At 48.2% G+C, this 26621-nt stretch overlaps 1 protein-coding gene across 1 annotated transcript; it reads left to right on the top strand.

The window, feature by feature from the left end:
• Positions 1–21141: 21141 nt before the first annotated feature.
• On the top strand, positions 21142–21896 carry LOC105601845 (large ribosomal subunit protein uL16-like). Its single transcript, XM_012094987.4, has one exon. It carries the CDS (start codon positions 21184–21186, stop codon positions 21826–21828), a length of 645 nt encoding a protein of 214 aa, XP_011950377.3. The 5' UTR covers positions 21142–21183; the 3' UTR covers positions 21829–21896.
• Positions 21897–26621: the final 4725 nt, after the last annotated feature.

The raw sequence follows: 26621 nt of genomic DNA, 5'->3' as shown, positions 1-26621 counted from the left end.
TAATATACTTCTGTGTAGCTAAATCTTAGCGTACAGCCACAGTTATTTACTTAAGACAAGTTCCTAAAAGTGAAATGTGGACTCACAGGATATGTGTATTTTTCATTCTTTTTATCAAGATTGCTACATTGTCTCTAGAAAGTTTGTATCGCTTATTTTGTCATCAGCAGGGGTAAGATTCCATGTTTCATTGCTGTGAAGTCTCGACTCAGTTGCTTAAGAAACCCTCTGATAAGTTATTATTCCACCTGAAAAGATGACAGATTTCTTGGGAGCCTGACTTTCGTCTGGGGGAACAGGAAAAAAATCACCTTTGGTTAACAGAGGATTGGGGGAGAGTTCATGAGAAAGAGTCCATGGCTTGTAAACAGGTCTTCATGGGACACCTATGAGTCTTTTAGGTGACACGAGAGCTAAGGCTCAGATTTTATTTTCTGATTCACTAGGAATCACTAAAATATGATAAGATGATAATTCCTAGCTGGGTTGTCACCATGAAAGGGAAGATCTTTTGTGCTTAAAAAAAAAAAAAATGGTAATACCAAATAGGAGTTGGATGAAACAGTCCAATATACATCTTCCCCCAGTCCATGAACAAGCAGAGAATTGGAGGAGAGTGAGCAACTAAAAGGAAAGACACAGAGGTTGGCTTAGAATAACAATACCATTACTCTTCCTGGTGCTGCGGGTTGGCTGGGCAGTTCTTCCATGGGTAATGCTTGGCCTCAGTCATGTCAGCTGGGCTGGAAAACCCCAGAAGACCTGTCACAGTGGCTGCTGATTGGGGTGCTTTGTGCCCCTCCAGGTGTCTCTCGCCCTTTCAAAGGCTAGGCTGGAGATGAAGGTCTCTGCCTGATGCTTTTGGGGCCATGTTCTAAGAAGGCCAAGGCAGAAACTACAAGGCCCCTTAAGGCCTAGGCTCCAAACTTGCCCACTCTCACTTTTTAAAAAATTTATTTTTGTTGTGATAAAATACTTTTAACATACAAGTTGCCATCTTAACCATTTTTAAGTGTACAATTCACTGAGATTAAGTACATTCACTTTTGGGGGCCACCATCATCACCATCTATCTCTAAGAACTTTTCCACCTTTCCAAACAGAAACTCTGTACCCATTAAACACTAGACCCCATTCTTCCCACGCCCTAGCTGTTGGTAACGAGCCTTCTACCTCTGCCTCTATGAGTTTGACTATTCTGGGAACCTTACAGAAGTGGAGCCTTTGTGTAACTGGCTTATTGCTCTTAGCATCATGTCTTCAAGCCTCATCCTTGCATGTGGCAGAGTGCCCTTCTCTTCCCACGCTGAATAACATTTCTTGTATGTGTGTATCACATTTGGTTCATTCATTCTTCTGTCCGTGGACACTTGGGTTGTTTCCACCTTTTGACTGTTGCAAATAATACAACCTCACTTCTGCTACATTCTTCAGGTCAAAGCAAACCCCAAGGACAGCCCAGACCCAGGAGGGGAGAGGGATAGATCAGTGGATGGGAGGAACAGCAGCATCACATTGTGAGACCCATGGATGTAGAGAGGCCAGATTCCTTAGGACCATTGTATAATTCTCATCTCCTACAGATGCAAACGATAGAACTGACATCGAGAGAGATCTCGACCGAAGCACAATGAAATGAAACAGGTGATGAATGCAAAGTCCAGGATTGTTAGTTCAAAGAGTAAATTGCACGTGCAGAGTAAAAGGAACGCAGGTGCATTGGGGGTGGATTTGGGGTGAGAGAACTCTGCTTCCTTCCAATTCAAAGATGCAATGAGTTTAGTGCTGTGCTTATGAGTTAAATAGAAACAAGCTCTGTGTCATGCGTGGGCTGCTCTGTACAGCGGGGGTCCCCAGGCTTTTTAGCACCAGGGACTGGTTTCCTTTAAGACAGCTTTTCCACAGACCAGATGGGGGGGATGGCTTCGGGATGATTCAAGCATGTTACATTTATGGTGCACTTCATTTCTACTATTATTATCTCAGCTCCACCTCAGATCACCAGGTATTAGATCCTGGAGGCTGGGGACTCCTGCTGCACAGAAGTATTGAAAAAAGGGCAGGAAGGGGAGCAGAGGGTCTAAGTCCTAGTCTCCCCAACTCACCAGGCTACCAATCATAAGCTAATCCCTACCTTCTCTGCACTTAATGTTTTCTCAGCAGTAAAATGGAAATCATGGCATCTAGCTTGCCACAAATAGAAGAACTAATGTTTGTGAAAGTCATTAAAAAAGGAGAAAATATTATTGTGTATGGATCCTTCCTGCATCCCCGGGTGATCTCTTTCAAGTAGCCACAGGCTCTGTTTTGGTGTCTCACTCTCCCTTTCTTCCCATCTGGGGTCACTGACAATGGTCTTGTCTTTGCTCTATCTGATTTCTCTCTGAAGTACAGCCAGGTGCCCCCCGCCTCAAAAGACTAAAGAGCTAAGTTTACCAGGATGCTTCCTGGTACATTTTGATTTCAAAGTGCGCTGCAGGGTCTGATGCATGTTAAACAGTAACGGCAACCACAACAGAAACAGCCCAGCTGCCCCAGCCTCCTTGCTATCCACCATCTATTTTCCTGTTTCCCTGAGAGGGGTGGATGAACAGATGCCCCCAGAGGACCATTCAGAGCAGAAGGAAGCTGCCTGCCTGGTCATGCGTGCGTGCGCTCTCAGGCACTCAGTCGTGTCCGACTCTTTGCAACCCATGGACTGTAGCCCAGCAGGCTCCTCTGCCCATAGAATTCTCCAGGCAAGAATACTGGAGTGGGTTGCCATGCCCTCCTCCAGGGGATCTTCCTGACCCAGGGACCAAACCTGCACCTCCTGCGTCTCCTGAATTGACAGGCAGATTCTTTACCACTGCGCCACATGGGAAGTCCATCTGCCTGGTCACTACCCTTCAAATAGAAGGCCCTGAATTACAAAGCAGGAGCAAGGCAGCCTCCCTGCACCTCAGTTTCTTCATCTGTAAAATGGGGATGATGCTGGGCCAGGATTAAAGATGAAGTGAGGGAAGGTGGGTTACAAAAGTGTAGAGGAGGATGTTTTGTTATTTAAAATGTTGATAACGTGTTCCTCAGAAGTTTTTTGCATTGATGTTTTAAAGTGGCTTTAAAATAATTTCTTTTGGGACTTTCCTGGTAGTCTGATGGCTAAGACTCTGTGCTCCCAATGAGGAGGGCCTGGGTTCAATCCCTGATCGGGGAACCGAATCCCACATGCCTCTGGACTAAGAGTTCAGATGCTGCAGCTAAGATCCTGCAGAGCCAAATAAATAAATAAAAATAAATAATTTTTTTAAATGTGTTCTTTTTAAATATGTATTTCTTCATTCATTCATTTATATATTTGGCTATGCTGAGTCTTAGTTTCAGCATGCAAAATCTTTGATCTTCCTTGCGACATGTAGGATCTAATTCCCTAACCAGGGATTGAACAACCTGGGCCCCTTGCCTTGAGAGCTTGGAGTCTTAGTCACTGAACCACCAGGGAAGTCCCTAAAATATTGCCTTGATTATTGAGTTTGGGGTACTTCCTTAAACTGGGAGCCTGCGTGAGTGACTCACTTGCCTCATCCTAGGCTTGGTCTTGCATGGCAGTGCCAATCTCATGGGGTTGCTGCAGAGACTAAATGAGCTGATGCCTGGGAGTCAGTGATGGGCACCCAGCAAGCACCAGACAGGTGAGCTGTGGTGACAATCACTGCGTTCTTATCACCCATCCTCCTGCCTGGATCTGGAAACCACGGCTAAGAGAGGTCACACCACCTACCCAAGCCACCCATGCCCAACTACAAAGACATCCTTCCAGTCTATGTTCCTCCACGGAGAGTCACAGATGAAGGAGGAAATGGCAACCCTCTCCAGTATTCTCACCTAGAAAATCCCATGGACAGAAGAGCATGGGAGGCTACGGCCCACGGGGCCGCAAAGAATCGGACACAACTGACTAAGCAGCGGAGTCACAGGGGCAGGAAGCATAGCTTGGGAGGGCAAGAGAGAAGCCATCTTTTTCCCAGGCTAGATAAGCTTTGTCTTTTTTTCCCTTTAGACAAGGTTTTACATGTTGCTGTCCCCAGAAAGGGCCTCTGTCCAGGGATATAGGCCCCTAGTTTAGGTCAGGCACAACTGCCCACCATCTCTTCCCAAGGTGCCAGGTATAGTGCCAGCAGATGCCTCTGTCATGGAGCTGCTGTATGCGCCTCGCCCATGTCCTCCACTGGGCCAGGCCAGAACTCCTCCCAGGAAGGCACATCTCTCTCACACTCTGTCCCTGCGGCCCCAGGCAGAAGCTGGCACAGAGCGGACACCCTCAGAACACTGGCAGAATGAAAGTACATGCGAGGGCTTCCCTGGTGACTCAGAGGTAAAGAAGCTGCCTGCCAGTGCAGGAGACGCAGTTCAATCCCTGATCAGAGAGGCTCCCACGTACCTTGAAGCAGCGAAGCTCGTGTACCACAACTATTGAGCTGCTGAACTCACGTGCTGCAGCTCCGGAAACCTGCACGCCCTGGAGCCCGTGCACCACAGCAAGAGAAGCCTCTGCCCTGAGAAGCCCGTGCACCACAACTGGAGAGTAGTCCCCGCTCCTAACTAGAGAAAAGCCTGAGCAGCAGTGAAGATGCAGCACAGTCAAAAATAGAATAAATGAATAAAGTAAATCCTCTGAAATGGAGACAGTATTAAAAAGAAGAAAGATAATAGCCACAACATTATGAGAGTAGATGACGTTATCTCAGGGTTTCCTGGGTTTCCAATGTGTGCTTGAGGCTGTACATACGTCACTTGTAATCTTGACAGCATCTCTGCCAAGTACCTGTTATGGACCCATCTTCCAGATGAGGAAAGTGAGGTTCAGAGGCATCAGATAATTTGCCCAGAGCCACACACCAGTAAGTGGCAGGTCTGGAATTCCAGCCAGGTGGGCCTGACTCCAGTAATGCATTTTTCCCACAATTCCATTTTTGTGTCTTTAAAAAAAAAAAATCTTTCCATCTGGGTTCCCATTCCTAGTTGAATACTCTCCATCTGACAGTCTGTCTCTCCACTGCTCAGCTCCCATCCCCCACCAGATGTTCCAGAATGAAACTATCTGAGAAAACGAGCTGAATTTCTAAAAACTTCCATCCAAACGTCTGGAAGGCTCTTGCATGGGTGATTAAATTAAGAGAAAGTATGCTTCAACAGAAAGTGCCCCTGCCAAATTGAATTCTTGTTCATCATGTTGTTTTTGGATAAAGAACAGGACCCTCCATGCATGGTTAGGGCTGAGAGCACTCTGCCCCCAAGAGCCCAAAAGAAAGTGCACAGGCTCTCTGGGGCCCAGGGCACAGGACCCTTCTTCTGAATTTAATTTCTGAAGCTCCCTTAGGGAAATGTCTCCACTTGCACCATCCCGGACCATCTGATCATCCCTCCACTGCCTCCAGATCACACAGCAAAGATGAAGAGGGGCTGCTGGCACCAAGAGGCTTGCCACAGCTGCTCAGAGTGTGGTCCCTGGAAGGCAGCAGCAGCAGCACCTGTGAGCTTGTAGAAATGCAGATTTTCAGGCCTCCTGCACTCCTGACTGATTGAGTCAGAAACTCTGTGGCTGGAGCCCAGAAATCTGTGTTGTTCTCAAGTCTTCCAGGGGATTCCCATGCCACATCGGCCTTCAGCATTTTCATATGATGGATTTCCTTCCTGAAGGAAAGAGTTCTCTCTGATCTTGGCCAAGATGAAGAATTTAGGGTCCCAGAAGAAGAAAGAAATTATCTCAATCTTGTATGCGAAGCCTAGAGAGGAAGTGATATAATGGAAAGAACGAAGAGCAGAAACAGGGGCCCAGTGAGAACGAGATGCTGCTGCAGGTGATCAAAGGACAGGGGTCAGAGCTGAAAAAGACCAACATTTCTTCTTTGGTCTTCTTCAGTGCCGCCCACTGAGCTGGCCAAGAGAGCTTTCCAAGTCACAGATCTCTGATGTCACTCCCTTCCGAGGCTCACGCCATCAGCCTCAGACTCGAGCCTGAAACTCCGTAGCACAAGCCCTCTGTAACCTGGCCCCACTGCCTCCCCTAATGCTGAGCACTCACTGGTACTCACAGCTTCTGGTTCCCACCCTCTGCCTGGCCTCTTGGTCTCCAGACTCTGTGTGCCTTTCTTGCTGCCTGAGATTACTCATCTCCTGGAGGCATCTGCTCCCAAGGGGTCAGCCCCAACAGTCATGGCACTCACTACTTTCCCCTAACCTCCACCCAACTCTGTTATAAAAGATGTCTGCTGCTAAGTCGCTTCAGTCGTGTCCGACTCTGTGTGACCCCATAGATGGCAGCCCACTAGGCTCCCCTGTCCCTGGGATTCTCCAGGCAAGAACACTGGAGTGGGTTTCCATTTCCTTCTCCAATGCATGAAAGTGAAAAGTAAAAGTGAAGCTGCTCAGTCGTGTCCGACTCTTCACGACCCCATGGACTGCAGCCTACCATGCTCCTCCGCCCATGGGATTTTCCAGGCAAGAGTACTGGAGTGGGGTGCCATCGCCTTCTCTGATAAAAGATGTCTATCCACAGTCAACTCTTTTGATCAAGGGATGAAGCTTCAGCAATGCCATGTCATTCAGTGATGGCCACCAGGAGTTATTCAGAAAAAAAGCTGCTACCACGTAGGATGCTCAGCTGGGAATGAGCGAAGTTTGGGGGCCTTGTACTGGCTTAGAAATTATTCCGTGCACCCCACCATCCCAAGCCCCTCTGATCCATGATGAAGGCACACCTCTACTGTCATGTTCCAAAGAACCCCTCCTTTCTTCCAGGTCGACTTTCCTAACTGCCACCTGTGTTGAGCCTCTGAGAAGCAGGACCTCCTCTGTTAAGAAATTACAGCCAACTTCTACAAGAAAAATTCTGGGCTTTTACCTTGACCCTTACTCATGAACGGGGCTCAGCTGGTAAAGAATCCACCTGCAATCCGGGAGACCTGGGTTCGCTCCCCGGGTTGGGAAGATCCCCTGGAGAAGGTAATGGTTACCCACTCCAGTATTCTGCCCTGGAGAATTCCTTGGACTGTATAGTCCTTGGGGTCACAAAGAGTCAGACACAATTGAGTGACTTTCACTTATTCGTGAAACAGCTCAATTTAGTCGCTCAGTCATGTCCGACTGTTTGTGACCCCATGGACTGAAGCACACCAGGATTCCCTGTCCAGCACTAACTCCTGGACTTTCCTCAAACTCATGTCTCGCCTCCTTCTTCTCCTACCTTCAATCTTGCCCAGCATCAGAGTCTTTTCCAATGAGTCAGTTCTTAGCATCAGGTGGCCAAAGTATTGGAGCTTCAGCTTCAGCATCAGTCCTTCCAACAAATATTCAGGACTGATTTCCTTTAGGATTGACTGGTTTGATCTCCTTGCTGTCCAAGGGACTCTCAAGAGTCTTCTCCAACACAGTTCCCCAGGGATCAAACCCAGGTCTCCCAAATTCTTTCTTTCTTTTTTTTTTTTTTTTTTGTCCCAAATTCTTTATCATCTGAGCCACCAGGGAAGTCCACTCACGAATGAAATTGTTGGTAATTATTACTCAACTTGCTTTAATATTTAACCAGCATCTTGGGCAGGGGAGCACTTGCTTTCCATTGATTTTTAAAAAATTTATGTATTTCATTGGTTATTTTGGCTATTCTGGGTCTTCACTGCTGCAGGCAGGCTTTCGCTTGTTTCTGCAAGCTGTGGATACTCCCTCGTCACTGTGTGCAGGTTTCTCATTGCAGGGGCTTCTCTTGTTTCAGAGCACAGGCTCTAGGCACACGGGCTTCAGAAGTTGTGGCTGTCAGACTCAGTAGTTGCAGCACATGGGCTTAGCTGCCCCACCGCACTTAGGATCTTCCCGGACCAGGGATCGAACCGGTGTCCCCCACATTGGCAGACAGATTGTTAATCACTGGACCACCAGGGAAGCCCTTTTTCATTGATTTTTACAATGCGTGCTGTGCTTAGCCACTCAATCGTGTCTGACTCTGTGACCCCATGGTCTGTAGCCTGCCAGGCTCCTCTGTCCATGGGGAGTCTCCAGGCAAGAATACTGGAGTGGGTTGCCATGCCCTCCTCCAAGGATCTTCCCAACCCAGGGATTGAACCCAGGTCTCCCACATTGTAGGTGGATTCTTTACCATCTGAGCCACCTGAGAAGCCCAAGAACACTGGAGTGGATAGCCTATCCCTTCTCCAGGGGAACTTCACAACCCAAGAATCGAACCAGGGTCTCATGCATTGCAGACAATTCTTTACCAGCTGAGCTCCCAGGGAAGCCCGATTTTTACAATGGTTTTCCACAATCTGACATAACTTTGAGACATCTTTTCCCAACTTTCCAAACCACAGTGGACATGTGCCTTGCAGAGCCCACTCATGGTAGCCCAAAGCAGCAAGCTTTGTGACCCTGGGACACACCCAAGGGAAGAAGTGCCCAGCAGCTGCAGAGGACACCTGGCAGAGGAAGGCTCCCAGAGAAACGAGGAGGAAATTAACAAGGATGACAAAATCGGGAAAGAGCCGACAGCAGGACCCAAACGGTTAAGTGGCGAGGGGGAGGCTGGATCCTGTGCCAGCTTATGGTGAAGTGACACATGGTTCTGCTTTGCGTGACCAGTTTTTACTTTTAACATTGAGGATTAAAATTAAGTGCATTACCACAGATCAGTTTACAGGGATTTGGTACATCTGTCTTGGAAATGTAAAACAAAACTGAGTAACATCATTATATGTATTAGCAGAATTGGGGAAAGGTATCAGTAACAGCCTGGACCGCCTCCATGCCACCTCCTCTTTCAGCAGTCCTCACACTTGGAAGGCGTTTGGCTGGGGCTGGCGGAAGAGCTACCCCTTCAAAACTGCAAGGAGGCACTGAGATGCAGTCCAGACCCCTCGGTGGCCAGGTCCCCAAAGCAGCCACCTCCTCAGCAGAGGCCCCAGCCAGTGTTTCCCCCACGCTGCACCCCATGGCTGGCCCGACACCCCTCAGTGCCTCGCATGCCAAGAGCTTCACGCTGACCCTGGAGGTCCAGCCAGAAGGGAAAAGACTGGCAAGTTCGATTATTGCTTCAATAATGAGCGAATGGTTTCTGGTTTGCTATTTACACTGCTCTCCGGGAGAGAAAACAAGTCGTCCAACTGAAGTCCTCCAATTTCTACTATTTATCCAAGATTACACATCTAATCCCATAATAAAACACCATTCCTGCCCAGAAAGCAGAGTGATTGCCTACAGATGTGCCCAGACCAAAACATCTGCACATCAGGAATGGCCACGGGCAGGATAGCTTATCTACCCTGGGCTGATGACCGAAAGGGCTAATTAACTTCTGGAACTTTCTGAGTGGAAATCCCAGACAGGGGATGAAGAAGGCAGCCTGGTGACAGAGGCCCTGCCCGTTAACAGAAGACCGCACCAGGCCTGCCTTCAAGTCACACCTTGTAGGAGGATGAAGCTTGGCCCCAACGGCACGCCGTCACTGACACATGAAAACAAAATGCTTTCCTAATGCGCCTGGCACAGCATCAGGAAAAGACCTCATCTGAATTTTTATTCCACTGACAAATGATGTGCGTCCCAGCCTTTATCTAGCTGCTTAGATTCAATATCTGAGTGCTGCAAAGATTTCTTAATTTGCTCGTTTCTCTTGGTACCGTTTAGACAGAGAGCTTAGAATGAAAACGTATCGCGAGGCATAGACAGCTGTCTACCTTTTCATCGCAAACCCCTGGAAATCGCTGGGCCCCCTTGGATCACATCACAGCATCATCTCAGCTCTACCTTGATTTGTCTCTCTATCTACTGTTTAGAAATGTAACCCAATCACCAAGCCCAACAAGCAGTCTGTTTATTATTACTTTTGATCGAAAGGTTCATAACACCCTGTAATGTGTGTGCATTTTTTATTCCGTTTGGCTACTAGACACTGAAGCCATTTGGGACATTTATTAAAATGCATTCAGCTGCTCTTTAGGATGAGGTTAATGTGGGATTTATGCCTCGGTGGTGTGCAGCGCACAAAGCGGTAATAATGCTTGTTTAGTACTTAGTTCACGTAGGAAATGGTCGGCTATAAAAATCGAAGGAATACAAAGATGGGCTGGAAAAAAAACCCACAGGACGGAAAGGGATTTCTTCAAGTTGGGGACTTCCATAGCACACCAGAGGAGGAAGAGAAATCTATTTTCGTGAAAAATCGAAATCCCTGGTTGCATGAGACAGGCTGGGGGATGGGTGGGGACCCCAGAAGGAATCTGGCTTGATAGACTCAGGTTTGCCAACCTGTCCTGCAAGTCCTGTGTCCAGGGATGCATTCTGTGAGACCAGGCTTCTGCCTCATGTCTAATTCCTTTCCACCCCAGAGGCCTTCAGATAGACCCAATCCTGCAAGAAGGCCAGAAGGTCAGGGGTAGGGGTGGGCAGCCAGTTAAACATTAGGGCCTAGGCCTCTTCAGTATTCAAACCAGAAGGACCCAAGGAGATGGGGGTACAAATTCCAAGCAACTTCCTAATGGTTGGCTGGGCATCTGGGCAGCGGGCAGAGCAGGCATGTTTCCTGGTGATGTGCTTGCCTCCAAGAACGGACGTGATCCAGAAAACCTCTAGCAACCACCTAGTGCCACCTCCAGGGCAGGTGATGGGCAGCATCCTGGTTCCCTGGAGGACAGGAGGGGCTTTGGGAGACCTAGGCACCGGAGGGGTCTTCCCTCCTGCTGCACCTCAGCTCAATTCCCTGAGGCTGGGGGATGCACAGTGAGGGGGACCAAACCCATCCTCCAGCCTGCAGCTGCCATTCCGGGGACCTGGACTGGAGGCTCTTCTCTCTGCTTCCCATCCCGAGAGAGGGCAGGAGGGCTGAAAGCAAACATCGGTAGGGACAACTGAGCCGCTAGCATCTCTGTCCCCCAAGATGGCAGGAGTCCCCTCTCTGGTCTCCCTGCTTCTACTCTCCCCAGGGATCATCTGAGATGGAAAACCCAACCAAGTCCCTTTCTCACCTGCTCAAATCTTCCCAGGACCTCCCACTGCACTCACAGCATCCACAGTCCTTCCAGAGCTCACGACACCCTGCGGGATCTGGTTCCAGCCTCTCTCCACCACATCACCCCCTCCTGCTCTCACCATGGATCACTCTGTAGCAGCTCCCAGGCCTCCTTTCCATCCTTCCTCTGTCTAGGCTCAGGACCTTTGCACATGCTGCCGCCCCGCCGAAATGCTGGTGCTCCATACTGGTATCGCTGCCTCCTCATTATCTCAGGTTACATGTTCGCTCCTCATAGAGACCTCATCTTGCCACTCAGTCGAATATGCCCCCTCTTCATGCCACCTTCTAATTATTACCATGGCATTCAATGTCACCTCCTTGCTCTTGTTTATTTTTTTTAATTGGTGTATAATTGCTAGTGGTAAAGAACCCACCTACCAGTGCAGGAGACATAAGAGATGTGGGTTCGATCCCTGGGTGCCAAAGATCCCCTGGAGCAGGAAATTGCAACCCACTCCAGTATTCTTGCCTGGAGAATCCCATGGCCTGAGGAGCCTGGGGGTACGGTCCATAGGGTCGCAAAGATTCAGACACAACTGAAGTGACCTAGCGCGCGCACACACACACACACACACACACACACACGCATAATTGCTTTACAATGCTGTGTTGGTTTCTGCTGCACAACAACGTGAATCCATTATATGTATACATATACTCCTCCTTCTTGAACCTCCCTCACACACCCCTGTCCCAGCCTCCTAGGTCAGGGCATCAGACTGAACATCTCTGAACATCTTGGCGTTATACAGCAGCTTCCCACCAGCTATCTGTTCTACTCATGGTAGTGTGTGTGTGTCAAAGCTACTCTCGCAGTTTGTCCCCCTCTCTCCTTCCCTGACTCTGTCCATAAGCCTGTTCTCAATGTCCGTGTCTCTATTCCTGCCCTGCAGAGAAGTTTGTCTGTATCATTTTTCTTGATTCCATATATATGCATTAATATGCAATATTTGTTTTTCTCTTTCTGACTTACATCACTCTGTATGACAGACTCTAGGACCATCCACGTCACTACAAACGACCCAATTTCGTTCCTGTTTATGGCTGAGTAATATTCCAGTGTGTGTGTGTGTGTGTGTGTGTGTGTGTGTGTGTGTGTGCGCACGTGTGTACACTGTATCTTCTTTATCCATTCCTCGGTCAGTGGACATTTAGTTTGCTTCCATGTCCTGGTTATTGTAAATAGTGAGGCAGTGAACCCTGGGGTACATGTATCTTTTTGAATTATGGTTTTCTCAGGGCATTGCCTTTGTGTATTTATTATTGTTGTTTTGTTGTTCTTTCTTCAACTTCTCTGCTCCAGGATATAAGATAAGCTTTCTGAGGACAGGGACCACGCCTGCCTTGTTCTCCGCTGCGTGCCAGCTCCTACGTGAGTGAGGCCAGGCAGGTAGTAGGGCTTAACAAGTAAAGAGTTGTTGGATGGTTGAAGGGCAGCACTTGCTATGCACCAGATGGTGTCCGTACTTTACAGACATGACCTCATTCAATCCTTGTGACAATCCTGTGCTCTGGCTACTGGACGATTATAATGCCCATTTTACAGATGCAGCAACAGAACTCAGTGAAGCACCTGTCTGAGCTCACACAACCTAGCAAGAGGAGCTGGTGAGGACCAGCCCAGGGTTGTTGCTGATCCCAGAGCCTGTATTGTTGACCACTAGGCTATACGACCTCAATTGGTGGATGACCCAAAAGGAGGATGCTGTGTCTCCCACATCACCCAAGTGAAAGGCGAGGCTGTTTTATAAGAGCTTCTGAGTAACTGGGCCTGGAATCACTTCCCTGCTTTCCCCACCTCGAGACTAGTCTGGATTCTTGGTCTCAGCAGGCGCCATGTACAAATATAGCTTCCATGAAGTCCTACAGGTGCCTTAACGATAAAAAATCTGCCCACCCAATGCAAAAGACACAAGAGACATGGGTTCGATCCCTGGTTCAGGAAGATCCCCTGGAAGAGGAAGTGGCAACCCACTCCAGTATTCTTGCCTGGAAAATTCCATGGACAGAGGAGACTGGTGGGCTACAGTCCGTGGGGTCGCAGAGTTGGACGGGACTGAGTGGCTGAGCGTGCATGCACCAAGTCCAGCAAGGCGAATACAGGAGAGCACATTCTCTCCCCTGCCCCTCCCTCTGGGAACTCTGACTCCACCCACAATCACCTCCTAGAGCAACCCAGGATCCCTGGTCATGCCTTCCACCCTCACGCACATGCTTCATCTCCTTCCCAAACTCTTGTCGGTCCCACCAGCCTCTTCCCACCCACACCCCAATAAGAATGACTTTCTTTAAATGAACAGCGTCCAAAGTAGCAGAGCGTGAGAAAGTGATGGAGAGAGGCGCAAACTTGACTGTCAGTCAAATCTTTAAAAAATGGGTTCTCTGGCTTCCGACAGCTTACGTGCCTGTGGCTCATTTGAGGAATTATCCTCGGGTACCATTTGCTCTCCTGGCACCGCATCTCCAGTGTGTGTTTTAGACCCATCCCAGGGCGGGGCGCTTTGCTTGGTTACACTGAATGATGAATGTTTCCACAGCTGCAAACAAGACACTTTGGCTAAAAAGTTGGGGTTGTCAGAGAAGCAGGAGGACCTTATTATTGGTGTTTGAACGAAGACAGAGAAGGGAGGTGGCTGGGATCCCTCTAGACAGCATCAGGGCAAATGGCAAGCCTAAGAAAGACAGAGTAAGCCTCTGCTGGTTTCTTAATAGGCAAGGCATTTGACTGGAAATATACCGAATAATTGGGCTTCCCTGGTGGCTCAGATGGTAAAGAATCTGCCTGCAATGCAGAAGACCTGGGTTCAGTCCCTGGGTTGGCAAGATCCCCTGAAGGAGGGCATGGCAACTGACTCCAGTATTCATGCCTGGAGAATCCCAATGGACAGAGGAGCCTGACGGGCTATAGTCCATGCAGGGGCAAAGAGTCAGACATGATGACTGAGCAACTAAGCACATATTGAATAATTAAAATTGGTAGAGTCCTGCTGTATGCACCACTGGAAAACAACGCAGAAAGCCAGCATGGATCAAGGGCTTGCTATATGCCAGGCATATATATAACATCCCTCAGTCCTCACCACGGCTCTACAAATTGGATATTCTGATTGTTACAGATGAGAACAATGACACACGGGAAGATCAAGTAATCTGCCAGGATAAGGAGACTTCCCTGGCAGTCCAGTGGTTAAGACTCCATGCTTCCCATGCAAGAGGCTTGGGTTTCCTGGTCGGAGGACTAAGATCCCATACTGTGTGTGAGGCCAAAATAAATTCTTGATTAAATTTTAAAAAACCATTTTTTTTTTAAATTTGCCAGGGTTAGAAATGGACCCAGAGTGCTCAGTGACATACGTCAGACTCTCAGCTCCTGCACTAAAATCTTCCATCCTCTACTCTTGAATTCAGATGAAGTAGTGTTTTTAAACCCAATTGCACAGAATCACCTGGGGTGCTCTTTTCAAAACACCCCTGCCATGACCCTTGCTCAGATTAATTAAATCGGCATCACTGGCAGTGGGGCCCCAGACATGGGGATTCTTCAAAAGCTTTCAGAAAGGGATGTGAACGTGCAAATCAGACTTCACATCTACTGATCTTGTTAGTACAGTCGTTCTTAAAGCGGGGTTCCCTGGGCTAGCGGCAGTGGTACCTGGGGACTAGCTAGAAATGCAGAGTCCAGGCTTGCGGCTCAGTGGTCAAGAATCTGCCTGCTAATTCAGGTTCCATCCCTGATCCAGGAAGACCTCACAAGTCTCGGAGCAACGAAGCCCGTGCGACACACTGCTGAGCCTGTGCTCTAGAGCCGCGGAGCCGAAACTACTGAGTCCACGTGCTGAAACTCTGGAAGCCCACGAGCCCCAGAGCTTATACTCGGCAACAAACGAAGTCACTGCAATGAGAAGTCTACACACCGCAACTAGAGAGAAGCCCCAGTTCAGCCCAACCAGAGAAAAACCCGTGTGCCAATGAAGACCCAGCACAGCCAAAAATAAATACATAAAATTGTAAAATTATATTTTAAAAAAAGAAATGCAGAGTCCAGAACTGACCGTAGACCTGCTGAATCAGAAACTCCAGAGCTGGGATGAGCCCAGCAACTGATAGTTTAACAATCCCTCCAGGTAATTCTGAAACATGCTAAAGCCTAAAAGCCACTGCTCTAGACATGGTTTAAGATCTCTTTGAGATGCTGATATCAGGGGGTTTTTTGGATATAAACCCAGAACTGTGACTGCTGGATCATATGGTAGTTTTATCTTTAACTTTTTGAGGAATTGCTGTATCCTTTTCCATAGCAGTTTTACCATTTTGCATTTCCACCAACAGTGCTCAAGTGTTCTAATTTCTCCACATCCTCACCAGCACTTGATGTCTTCTGATTCTGGGGATTGTTTGTGTGCTTTACCTGGGACCTGATAGCTCAGTTAGTAAAGAATTCACCTACAATGCAGGAGAACCCTGGTTTGATTCCTGAGTTGGCAAGATCCTCTGGAGGAGGAACAGGCTACCCACTCCAGTATTCTTGGGCTTCCCTGGTGGCTCAGCTGGTAAAGAATCTGCCTGCAATGTGGGAGACCTGGGTTTGATCCCTAGGTTGGGAAGATCTGCTGGAGAAGGGAAAGGCTACCCACTCCAGTATTCTGGCCTGGAGAATTTCACAGACTGTATAGTCCATGGGGTCACAAAGAGTCAGACACGACAGTGACTTTCACTTTGCTTGCTTTGATAAAGCTATCCTGACATTTGAGATGATGGTGGTTTTGGTTTGCATTCCCATGATAACTAGTGACAAAGTGCATTTTTTTTCATATACCTGTTGGTCATTTGTACAAGCCTGAATTCATCGCAGCACTAGGCAAAATACCTGAGTGCTGTTGGATACAGAAGGAGCCTCAGTGTTCTCTGACAGATGAATGGATCAAGCAAATGTGGTGGATCCATACAGTGGAATACTATACAGACTTCAAAAAGTAGGAGGTCTTCACTCTTGGCCAAGGTGGCAATAAGTGCCAAGGCCGTGCAGTCTGATTTAACAAAAAGAAGAAAGTCCTACAATATACAGCAACATGGATGAACTTTTAGGAAGGTATACCCCTGAAATAAGCCAGACACATATAGACAAGTACTGCCTGATTCCACTCAGATGAGGTGTTTAAAAGCAGCAAAATCATTAGATCAAAGACTGGAATGGTGATTACCAGGAGGAGGAGGGGCGAAGGGGAAATGGAGACATATTCATCAACAGGTATAAAGTTTCAGTTAAGTAAGATGAATCAGTGCTAGAGATCTGGCCAGCATTGCACCCATAGTCAGTAATAACATACTGCACATTTAAAAATCAAAAGGCTAGATCTTACGTTGTGTTCTTATCGCAAAAAAAGAAAAAACACTGCTCTTTCTAGAATATAAACTCCATAAAGGCAAGTTTGGTCCACCCCTCTATTGCCAGCACCTAGCACCAAAATACTTAGACAATGAATGCAAGAATGACTGCTTGCCATATGATGCTGATGAGCTTTCCATTACACTGAGAAAACTTGAACTGGTAAAGATTTAGATCCTACTTTGCAAAGTTAATTAAGGATTTGCCTAGCTATCTATATTGGCAAGATTAAAATCTTTGCAGTCCAAAGTGCTTAGTTAGTCTTTTTTTTTTTTTTTTTTTTCTTTCAAACAGGCCACAGAGACAATGAAATTGACATCAACCACAGCGTTAACTGCTGGTCTGGCCCCGATTAAGCAAGTAGGTGGCTGATCTGCCAGGCTGTTTAATTTTCGGCCATCACACCCCCAGAGGGTGGAGGGCCACCCATTACTGACAAAGACAGGGAAATTTTCCTAGCAATTGAATGAGTCAATCCTGCATTCTTCTGCACAGCCCAATACCCAGACTGAGCCGTAACATAATCGGAGAGAATTAACTAGCCTTCCAGCTCTCCTCATTAAATGATGGAAATGTTCTGTATCTTTTTGCAGTAGGCTGCTTCTCTCACAATTTCCCTTCCCGCAGCCTGACTACAATTTTACTGTGTGTGAAAAATGACTTGGAATTGCAACAGGACTGCAAGGGAGCAATGATTAAATTTGTCCCCACAATTAATGTGGCTGTGATTGGCAGAGGGGAGGGGCAGGAGGGCTGGAGAAGGGGTGTTAAGGAGCAGTCGACAATCAATGGTGGGAAGGTGACCTGACAACCACCGTCTTCTGCCATTGTAATCAATATCACTCCAGCTTCAGCAAGCGCCTCTCAATCTACGCTGCTTCATCTCGATAGAGTCTATTCTTGTATAAATACCTTAAATAAATAGCGCGAGGAGAACACCCAGGGATACTTTAAATTACATCCATATCGTACGAAGGCAAAAGCGAGTTCCACTGGGGAGAATCTGTCTCTCAGAACCAAACAAGCTTCTCCTTTAAAAACCTCATAATTGGTTATTTACACACTCTGCAACTTTGCATGTAGGCTGCAATCCCGATTATCATAAGCATTTCCAATCTGACAGAAGCCGACTACGGTGAATATGCAAGCTCTTCTAATTTCCAAGGCGGGCTAACTGGAGATGGTGTGGACCGATGATTTATCTGTTTGTGATTTGAATAGGATAATGCCTGGAGCGTCTCGAAGCCAGGGCTATTTTCTGGGAACATGTGTTGTCTTGAAACTCTGGCTGACACTCTTTAGGAATCATAAAGATGATAGGAGCCAAGATTTTTTGCTGTTGCAGGGTACGCCTCCTCCCTTCAACCGGGAAGGGGAGGGGAGGAGGGTTCTGTAGAGCAGTTGTGCTGTGGACAACGTCACAGCCCCGTGGATGCAGGTCCAGTTTGCAGACCGGTGAGAAGCAGCATCAGTTACATGCAGATCAATTTAATCACAAACACCAGAGCAGATGGAAAACAAAGGCACTCCCAGAGCTGCTGGTGATGCCAGGGAGGCAATGACACTTAGGACCCCACTTGAAAACAATCTTATTGATGAGAGCCCCCTGTTGGGATAGAATCCTGGACTACTGGCCTCTCTGCTGCTAACGTGTAGGGTGAATTTGCCCATCTTTCTGTGTCCGCTGCTGCCATCAAGGCTGTGTCGCCTGGAGTCCAGACTACCCGGAATACTCCTGGGAGCAACCCAGCCCATCCCTGCTTCTTTCCCACCCCCTATCCATCCTTCAGAGGACAATCAAAGAGGTCTTTTAAAAATTATCCATCAGGTCTTGGTGCTCTTATATATAAAACCCTCTGTGTCTTCCCACAGTGCTTGGAGTGACCAGGCTTCTCAGGAAGTGGCCCCTATCCACCCTTACCTCTCCAACCCCTTGTAGGCTACTAGCCTGCGCAATCAGCTGTGCTCCTGAACACTCCAAGTTTATTCTGACCTCAGGGTTTTCGCCAAGGCTGTGGCACCCTCCTAGACTGCTCTTTGTGCCTCCCCTGGGTCTTCAAATGCTGGACTGTGATGTGATGTGATGTATCATTACGTAATATACCATACACGTAGGCTTCCCTGGTGGCTCAATGACTGCCAATACAGGAGATGCAAGAGACATGGGTTTGATCCCTGGGTTGGGAAGATCCCCTGGAGAAGGAAAAGGCAACACGCTCGAGTAATCTTACTTGGAAAATTCCACGAACAGAGGAGCTAGAGCCCTTAGGGTCGCAAAGAGTTGGACATGACTGAGCACACAAATTCCTTCCTTCCTATATCATGCACATGTATATCTATGTATCTCTGTATTACGCCTAGAGATATCATCTTTTTAAAGATTTTTTGATGTGGATCATGTTTAAAGTCTTTATTGAACTTGTTACAACATTGCTTCTGTTTTTATATTTTGGGTTTTTGGCTACAAGCCACGTGGAATCTTAGCTCCTTGACCAGGGATTGAACCCACACCCCCTCCGTTGGAAAGAAAAGTCTCAACCACTGGACCACCAAGGAAATCCCTATGAACAGTGTCTTATACCTGCTTCAGCTCCAGTGTTACCTCCTGAGAGAAGCCCTTCCCAGACTTCCTACCCAGTTCATCTCCCAGCTCTTCCCTCCATGACTCCATAGCCAGTGCCTGGCACACAGTAGGTGCTCAGGAAATAGTGAGTGAATGAGCTCCAAGAAGGAAGCTCAGTGGCTAGACACCCATTTGCCCTAAGTCCTGGTTCCACTCATTTGACTCAGTTTCTCCGCTTGTAAAATTATGACCCACCTGCCATGGAACTCCTTGAGCAGATATGCTAGCTGTGTTGAGCAGCCACTGCCAGGCCTTTGCTTCTGCTATTTCTGCCTTCTGCCTCCTTTCATATTTCAAGCCCTTTGGAGACCCAACTGAAGACCCACAAGTCTATATCACTCTCACCATCAAGGTATCTGGTCCATTTAAGAAGGTCTAGTCCTCAAGCTTCCAAAGCTCTACCTAGAGCAGTCCATGGGCCCTTCCCTGCCTCCATCTCATTTCATCCATTTGAGAAGAGCCTTCATAGGTGAAGGCGGACTGAGCTCCAGTGTTCCCAGTGAAGTGAAGTCTCTCTGTCATGTCTGACTCTTTGCAACCCCATGGACTGTAGCCTGCCAGGCTCCTCTGTCCAATGGGATTTCCCAGGCAAGAACACTGGAGTGGGTTTGCCATTTCCTTCTCCAGGGGATCTTCCCAACCCAGGGATCAAATCTGGGTTTCCTGCATGGCAGGCAGACTCTTTACCATCTGTGCCATCAAGGAACCTGAAAGCCTACAGCACCCCAGTGTGCCCAGGCAGTCTCAAGTACTATCCAGGCCCGACCCTGCTTAGCTTCTGAGATCAGATGCAACTGTGCACATTCAGGGTGGTTTGGCCATAGACACAGTGTTCCCAGAGTGGGGACTGTTCTTCTTTCTTCTGGACCCAGCTTGCTGAAAGGAAATAGAATCATATGTAGTCACACACACACACACACACACACACACACAGAGTCCCTGGAACCCCAGCTGCCCAAGCAGCGCCCCTGAAATCCAGGCGTGTACAGGTCCCTGAAGCTCCCACACTGTGCAGTGCCCACCCTCCACAGAACAGAAGGTGACCTGCGGTTCCGGTCATGAGCTACCAGAAGAGGAAGTAGCCTCAGCAAGCTCAGGAGAAAGGAGAAAATTCAGTGGCCACCAGGTACCAAGGAGGAGGCCTCACAGATGAGGGGCTCAAAATGTGACCAGAGGCCTCTCTGCAACCTCTCTGCAGAAGAAAGCAAAGTGGGAGACCCAGCCCAGACTGGGCCCCCTTTGTAGCACTTGCGTTCCCATGGGTCCGGGCAACCACCAACAAGCCCAAAGGGCCTGTGCTCGGAGCTCCTGGCTATTTCACAGTTGGAAGGTCTCCCCAGGAAGCCCTGGTTGGACCAGTTTTCTCATTTACCATCCAGAGACTCAGAGCCACCACCCTCTTTCCCCGTAGTAAACACCCAGCTCTGGCTGGGCTGCTTCTGTTCTCAGGGTAATTGACCTAGTTACCTTTCTCCTATCTTTCCAAGGAGGCTTCACCACTTCACTTCCTCTAAATTTCACCATTAGGGATTCATTCCTTTGTGCTGACCAGATGCAGTATTGAAATGTAGATTGCATGGGGATGTTCAGTCTGTTCCTGTGCATGGGAACTCTTCCTGTGAAGAAAAGAGAAGAAAGCAAGTTTAATTCCTGGCAGGGCATCCCCTCCAAAGATAGGAAGCAGTGCCCATTATGGCAATGAGAGCTTGCCTGTGAGTTGCAGAGGAACTTTTACATCTCAAGAGACAAATGTACCATCACCGTGTGTGTGTGTGTGTGTGTGCGTGTGTGTGTGCTAACTCACTCCAGTCGTGTCTGACTTAACTCTGTGCAACCCCATGGACTGTAGCATGCCATGCTCCTCTGTCCACGGGATTCTCCAGGCAAGAGTGCCAGAGTGGGTTGCCATGCCCTCCTCCAGGGAATCTTTCTGACCCAGGAATCAAACCAGCATCACTTACGTCTCCTGCACTGGTAGATGGTTCTTTACCACTAGAGCCATCTGGGAAGCCCATTCTTCTACGTGTCCTATATGTCACCATTAGGGATTCATTCTTTTGTGTTGACCAGGTGCAGTATTAAAATACAGATTACGCTCTTTCCCTTTGGCACGCCACTGAAGATCCTGGTGTCGCCATGGGCCGCCGCCCCGCCCGGTGTTACCGGTATTGTAAGAACAAGCCGTACCCAAAGTCCCGCTTCTGCCGAGGTGTCCCTGATGCTAAGATTCGCATTTTCGACTTGGGGCGTAAGAAGGCCAAAGTGGATGAGTTCCCACTCTGTGGCCACATGGTGTCAGATGAGTATGAGCAGCTTTCCTCTGAAGCCCTGGAGGCTGCCCGTATTTGTGCCAACAAGTACATGGTGAAAAGCTGTGGCAAAGATGCTTTTCACATCCGAGTGCGGCTCCACCCCTTCCATGTCATCCGCATCAACAAGATGTTGTCTTGCGCTGGAGCTGATAGACTCCAGACAGGTATGCGCGGTGCCTTTGGAAAGCCTCAGGGCACAGTGGCCAGGGTCCACCTTGGCCAGGTCATAATGTCCATCCGCACCAAGCTGCAGACCAAGGAACATGTGATTGAAGCCCTCCGCCGGGCCAAGTTCAAGTTCCCTGGCCGCCAGAAGATCCACATCTCTAAGAAGTGGGGATTTACCAGATTCAACGCGGATGAATTTGAGAACATGGTGGCAGAAAAGCGACTCATCCCAGATGGCTGTGGGGTCAAATACATCCCTAATCGTGGTCCCCTGGACAAATGGCGGGCCCTGCACTCATGAGCATCAGCGCTGTCCCCTCCTTAATCATGCTCACCAATAAATGCCATTTCCTGTCAAAAAAAAAAAAATACAGATTACTTGGGGGAAGTCCATGCGTCATGCTTTCACCACATGAAGGGAAGAAGGCCATGGGTTAGTGGTTCTTGGCCCTGGCTATATGTTAGAGTCACATGGGACATGCTTCAGAATATCGAAACTAAGTCTCTTGGAGACAGAGCCTAGGCATCCAGAGTTAGGAAAAGCTCTCCAGGTCCTTCTGATGCAATATGAGTACCGAGCACTACTTCCCCAGGCAAGTTTTCACCTACTGAAATGTACCAGGAGACACACCACTGACTACTCTTTGTGGATTGCCCACAGAGAGGCCAGGGACTGTTTAGTCTGGGGGCTGCACCACTCTCTCCCTTGGCTGAGCTCTGTTGTCTGGCCAAGGATCTGGGCCAGGTGTGAGGTGGATGCCTCAGTCTACCTGTGGTTTCTCAGTTTTCCTGGTGTAGGGACTGTAGAAAGGACTCTGGATTCTATGGAGAAGAGAAGAACTGGCTGATGATAAGTGAGCACAGATGTGTAGCCAGGACACTGAGCAGAAAGATGCCTGGCAGATGGGAAGATGCTCTAACTCAGAAATCAGGAGTAAGTAACAAGCATATTCCAGTCCTCACTGCCTCAGCCCACAGCAGGCCTCAAAGGATCCAGGGAAAATGAAAATTAATGGCGTGGGGAAGTAATCAGCGGTGAGTCCCACTTTTGTTAATAACCACCCTCCATCATGGGTAGAATGAGACAGAACATTCATTCAAGGCCAAGGTCACCTTGAGAAAGGAGGGCAGGAGACTTTGAAGGGTCTCTCTCCAGCCTGGGGCCTCACCAGGTCATGGAAGATGGTCTCAGAAATGCGCTGTCCTTTTTGAGCTTTCCTGACCTGAGATGGCTTTAAAGACTGGCTCCACTGATAGAACGAGAAGGTCCATCAGGTCCCTGGCACTAAGCAGTCAGCCCTGCCCACTGCCCCACGCCTCTGCCTTTGCTCCCAGGATTCTTACACTCTCCTGTCTCTAACCCCACCCTTCTAGCCCCTGCTGCCTTGTCCCCACTACGTGTGTGTGTGGGTGTGTGTGGGTGTGTGTGTGTACTCAGTCATTTCAGTCATGTCTGATTCTATATGATTCTATGGACGATAGCCCACCAGACTACAGTGGATGGGATTCTCCCCATGGGATTCTCCAGGTAAGAACACTGGAGTAGGTCGCCGTGCCCTCCTCCAGGAGATCTTCCCCATGAAGGTATTGAACCCACATCTCCTGCATCTCCTGCTTTGGAGGCAGATTCTTTACCCACTGTGCCACCTAGGAAGCCCCTCACTGCCAGAGTCATCATGAAAACAGAGATGCTTTGAGATCAAAGCTGCAAGCAGGTGGGGCGGTCATCAGCCTCTGCCCCCGACACTGCCTCCCAAGACCTCCACATCTAGTCTGGCGATACCATCTCACTGCCAACCACCCCCACCCTGCCAGCTACCTCAAAAATCACAAGGCCCTGTAGACAAACATCTCTCCCGGGGTGGCTCTTCGTTTCCAAAACCATTGTCTTTTCGCATGTGCTTACTCAGCCTCCCCACAGTGCTGTGTTGCCTGGTGGTGGGAGAGATGGGCAAACAGAAGCCTCCCATGGTGGGTCTTTGATGTGTGCTCTTGGGAGCTGGGAGCAGTTCAGGGCCCGCCATGGACCCTGCCATGTGGCTCATCTAGCTCTTGCAGGCATGGGGCATGATGGTTAGCCTGCCTATGAGGTCACAGGTCAGCAGGGCAAGTGAAGATTGTCTGCTATTTCCCACGTGCCATGCACCCGGAGGAGGCCTTGACACATGGTATCTCATTTATTCTGCACACCAAGCCTTGGCTAAGTACATACAGATTCATCATGAAAGCTTGGATTCTGGAGCCAGCCTGCCTGCCACTGACTAGCTGTGTGTCCTCCAGCAAGTGACTTAGTCTCTCTGGGCTTTCGATACCTGTAACTGATCTGTAAAATATAAATAACAGCACCTTGCAAACATGGTTGCTGTAAAGCTTCAGTTAGCTCTCTCTAATAGAGAGAGAGAGACAAAGAGTATTTAAAACAAAGCCAACCTAACTGTCCATCAACATAAGAATGGATAAAGAAGATATGGTCCATATATACAATGGAATATTACTCAGCCAAGAAAATGAAACTGAGTCATTTGTAGAGACCTGGATGGACCTAAAGACTGTCATACCGAGTGAAGTAAGTCAGAAAGAGAAAATCAAATATCATATATTAAGCGTATATATGGAATCTGAAACAATTGGTATAAAAGATCTTATTTATAAAGCAGAAATAGAGACAGAGACATAGAGAACAAATGTTTGGATACCAGGGGGTAAAGGGAGGTGGGATGAATTGGGAGACTGGAATTGAAATGCATACAGTACTCTGTATAAAATAGATAACTAATGAGAATCTCTTGTATAGCACAGGTAACTCTGCTAGGGGCTCTGTAGTGACCTAAATGTGAAGGAAATCCAAAAAAGAGGGCATATATGTATGAAAGTGAAAGTGAAAGTGTAGTCGCTCAGTCTTGTCCGACTCTTTGTGACCCCATGGACGGTAGCCCACCAGGCTCCTCATGGGATTCTCCAGGCAAGAATACTGGAGTGGGTTGCCATTTCCTTCTCCAGGGATCTTCCCGACCCAGGGATCAAACCCAGGTCTCCCACATTGCAGGCAGACACTTTAACCTCTGAGGTATAACTGTAGCTGGTTCATTTTGCTGTACAATAGAAGCTATACTCTAATTAAAACATTTCTTTAAATAACATTGCTTCTAATAGAGAACGCAAACAAACAAAGCCAAGTGTGTTAGTCTGCTCAGGTTGCTGTAATAAAATATATAGACTGGGTAGCTGAGACAACATAAATTTATTTCTCATAGTTTCAGAGGCTGGGAAGTGCAAGATCAAAGTGCTGGCCAAGTTAGCTCCTGGAGAAGCCTCTCTTCCTGGCCTGCAGACAGCCACCTTCTCACTGTGATCTGGCCTTTCTTCTGTGCTCACAAGGAAAGAGAGATTCAATGTCTCTTTTTCTTCTTAGAAGACACCAACCCTTGGGACTTTTCTGGTGGCCCAGCGGTTCAAGAATCTGCCTTCCAATGCAGGGGACATAGGTTCAAGCCATGGTCAAGGAACTAAGATCCCACATGCTGTGGAGCAACTTAGCCCAGATACTGCAACTACTGAGCTTGTGTGCTCTGGAGCCCACAGGCCACAACAGAGATCCTGTGTGCTGCAACTAAGACTCAATTCAGCCAAATAAATAAATAATAAGACACCGAACCTGTTGGGTTAGGGCCTCACCCTCATGACCTCATTTAACCTTAACTACCTCCTCAAGAGGCCCTATCTGGAAATAGCCACATTGCAGTTAGAATTTAAACACATAAGTTGGGCAGGGAGACATAACTCAGTTCAGATTAGCAGGCACACAACGTATTCTATGAGTATTACCCATGCGCATCATAACCATCATTACCCCAGTTCACATGAGAACCCTGAGGCCCAAGAGTCTACAATACTCATGTATAAATGTGGTAGAGTCCAGATCTGAACCCAGTCCCTGGCAGAAGCCAGATGCTAAATGAGTGACTCTTCCCGCCAGATCTCATGGGCTCTTATTCCCTGCCAGGTACCCTCTTGGACAATGGCCACTCCCATGGGCACTCAAGAAGCAGTCATACTTCTTGGCCAGCAAGCCAAGATTGTCAGATTGTGGGTAGGGCCTGGGTGCCAAGCCCAGTGGACCCATGGCTCAGGGAAATGGAAAAGGTCTCCCCCTTCTTTGCCCACCCTCCCAGAACCTTGCATCTTTGTCCTGATTCCTTTTCTAGCCCTATGTTAGCTGCTTGCAAGGTAAGGCCAGAATTTGGTCCGGTAGGAAAAGAAAAAGAACTTCAGCCACAATCACTGTTCCCTATCAGTGAGGCTCTGATCCCAAGAGCTAAACAAGGTTGACCTGAACAAAATTCTCTCCTTATTTAATTGTACTGGAAAGAGCCAGGCACTTCCTCTGTCTCAAAACTAGACTCTGGTGGTAAGTTCTGTTGCAGACATCTGCCTGCCCAGCACACCTCCCATTCTTCTGGAAACAGCATCTGGGGTTCCACCCATCACACATTCGGTCCATGTAGTTTGATGGGGCCAACCCTAAGCCATCATGTGACCTCAGCCTGACCCATCTGAGCATCACATCTCTCTGGATACTGCGATTGACTCAGGTATATGTGCCGTGTCCAAACCTAGGCAAACCAGAGTAAGAAAGAGTCAATTCCAGGATCATTCATGACTGTGATCAGGGAAGAACTATTCTCTTCACTGGACTTGTGCCTGAGGGCACAGAGGGACAGCCTGGAGCAGCTGGTCACCATCTTGCTACCATGAGAATGAAGCCAAAGAGGGGCAGCAGAGCTGAGAGAGGCTAGAGGAAGGATAGAATCCCAATGACAGTGCCTTAGCCCCTGGAGAGACCTGTGCCTGAAGACCGTGATAGCCAACTAAGGCAAAATATTTCCTCTCTTACTAGTCTGACTTGGGTTTGGGTAACTAGCAAAAATTAAAAAGCCATTTGAAACAGAGGGAAGGAGAAAGGAATTAGAAATTCTGAATAGGGTCAGAGGGGATCAGGAACCAGCTTGCTCCACATGCTGGAAATGAGAGTCATGGCTTCTTCAGCACCAGCTTTTCCAACATTACTTACCCCCAATCCCCAGGAGAACCTTG

This window comes from Ovis aries, chromosome 14 (assembly GCF_016772045.2).
Source record: "Ovis aries strain OAR_USU_Benz2616 breed Rambouillet chromosome 14, ARS-UI_Ramb_v3.0, whole genome shotgun sequence".
In the NCBI taxonomy this organism is placed as follows: domain Eukaryota; kingdom Metazoa; phylum Chordata; class Mammalia; order Artiodactyla; family Bovidae; genus Ovis; species Ovis aries.
Note: the sequence above shows the minus strand (reverse complement) of the source record. Positions and strands in the feature narration are given on the sequence as shown.

Coding starts and splice junctions, on each gene's coding strand:
- LOC105601845 (XM_012094987.4), top strand. CDS start 21,184: ATGGGCCGCCGCCCCGCCCGGTGTTACCGGTATTGTAAGAACAAGCCG.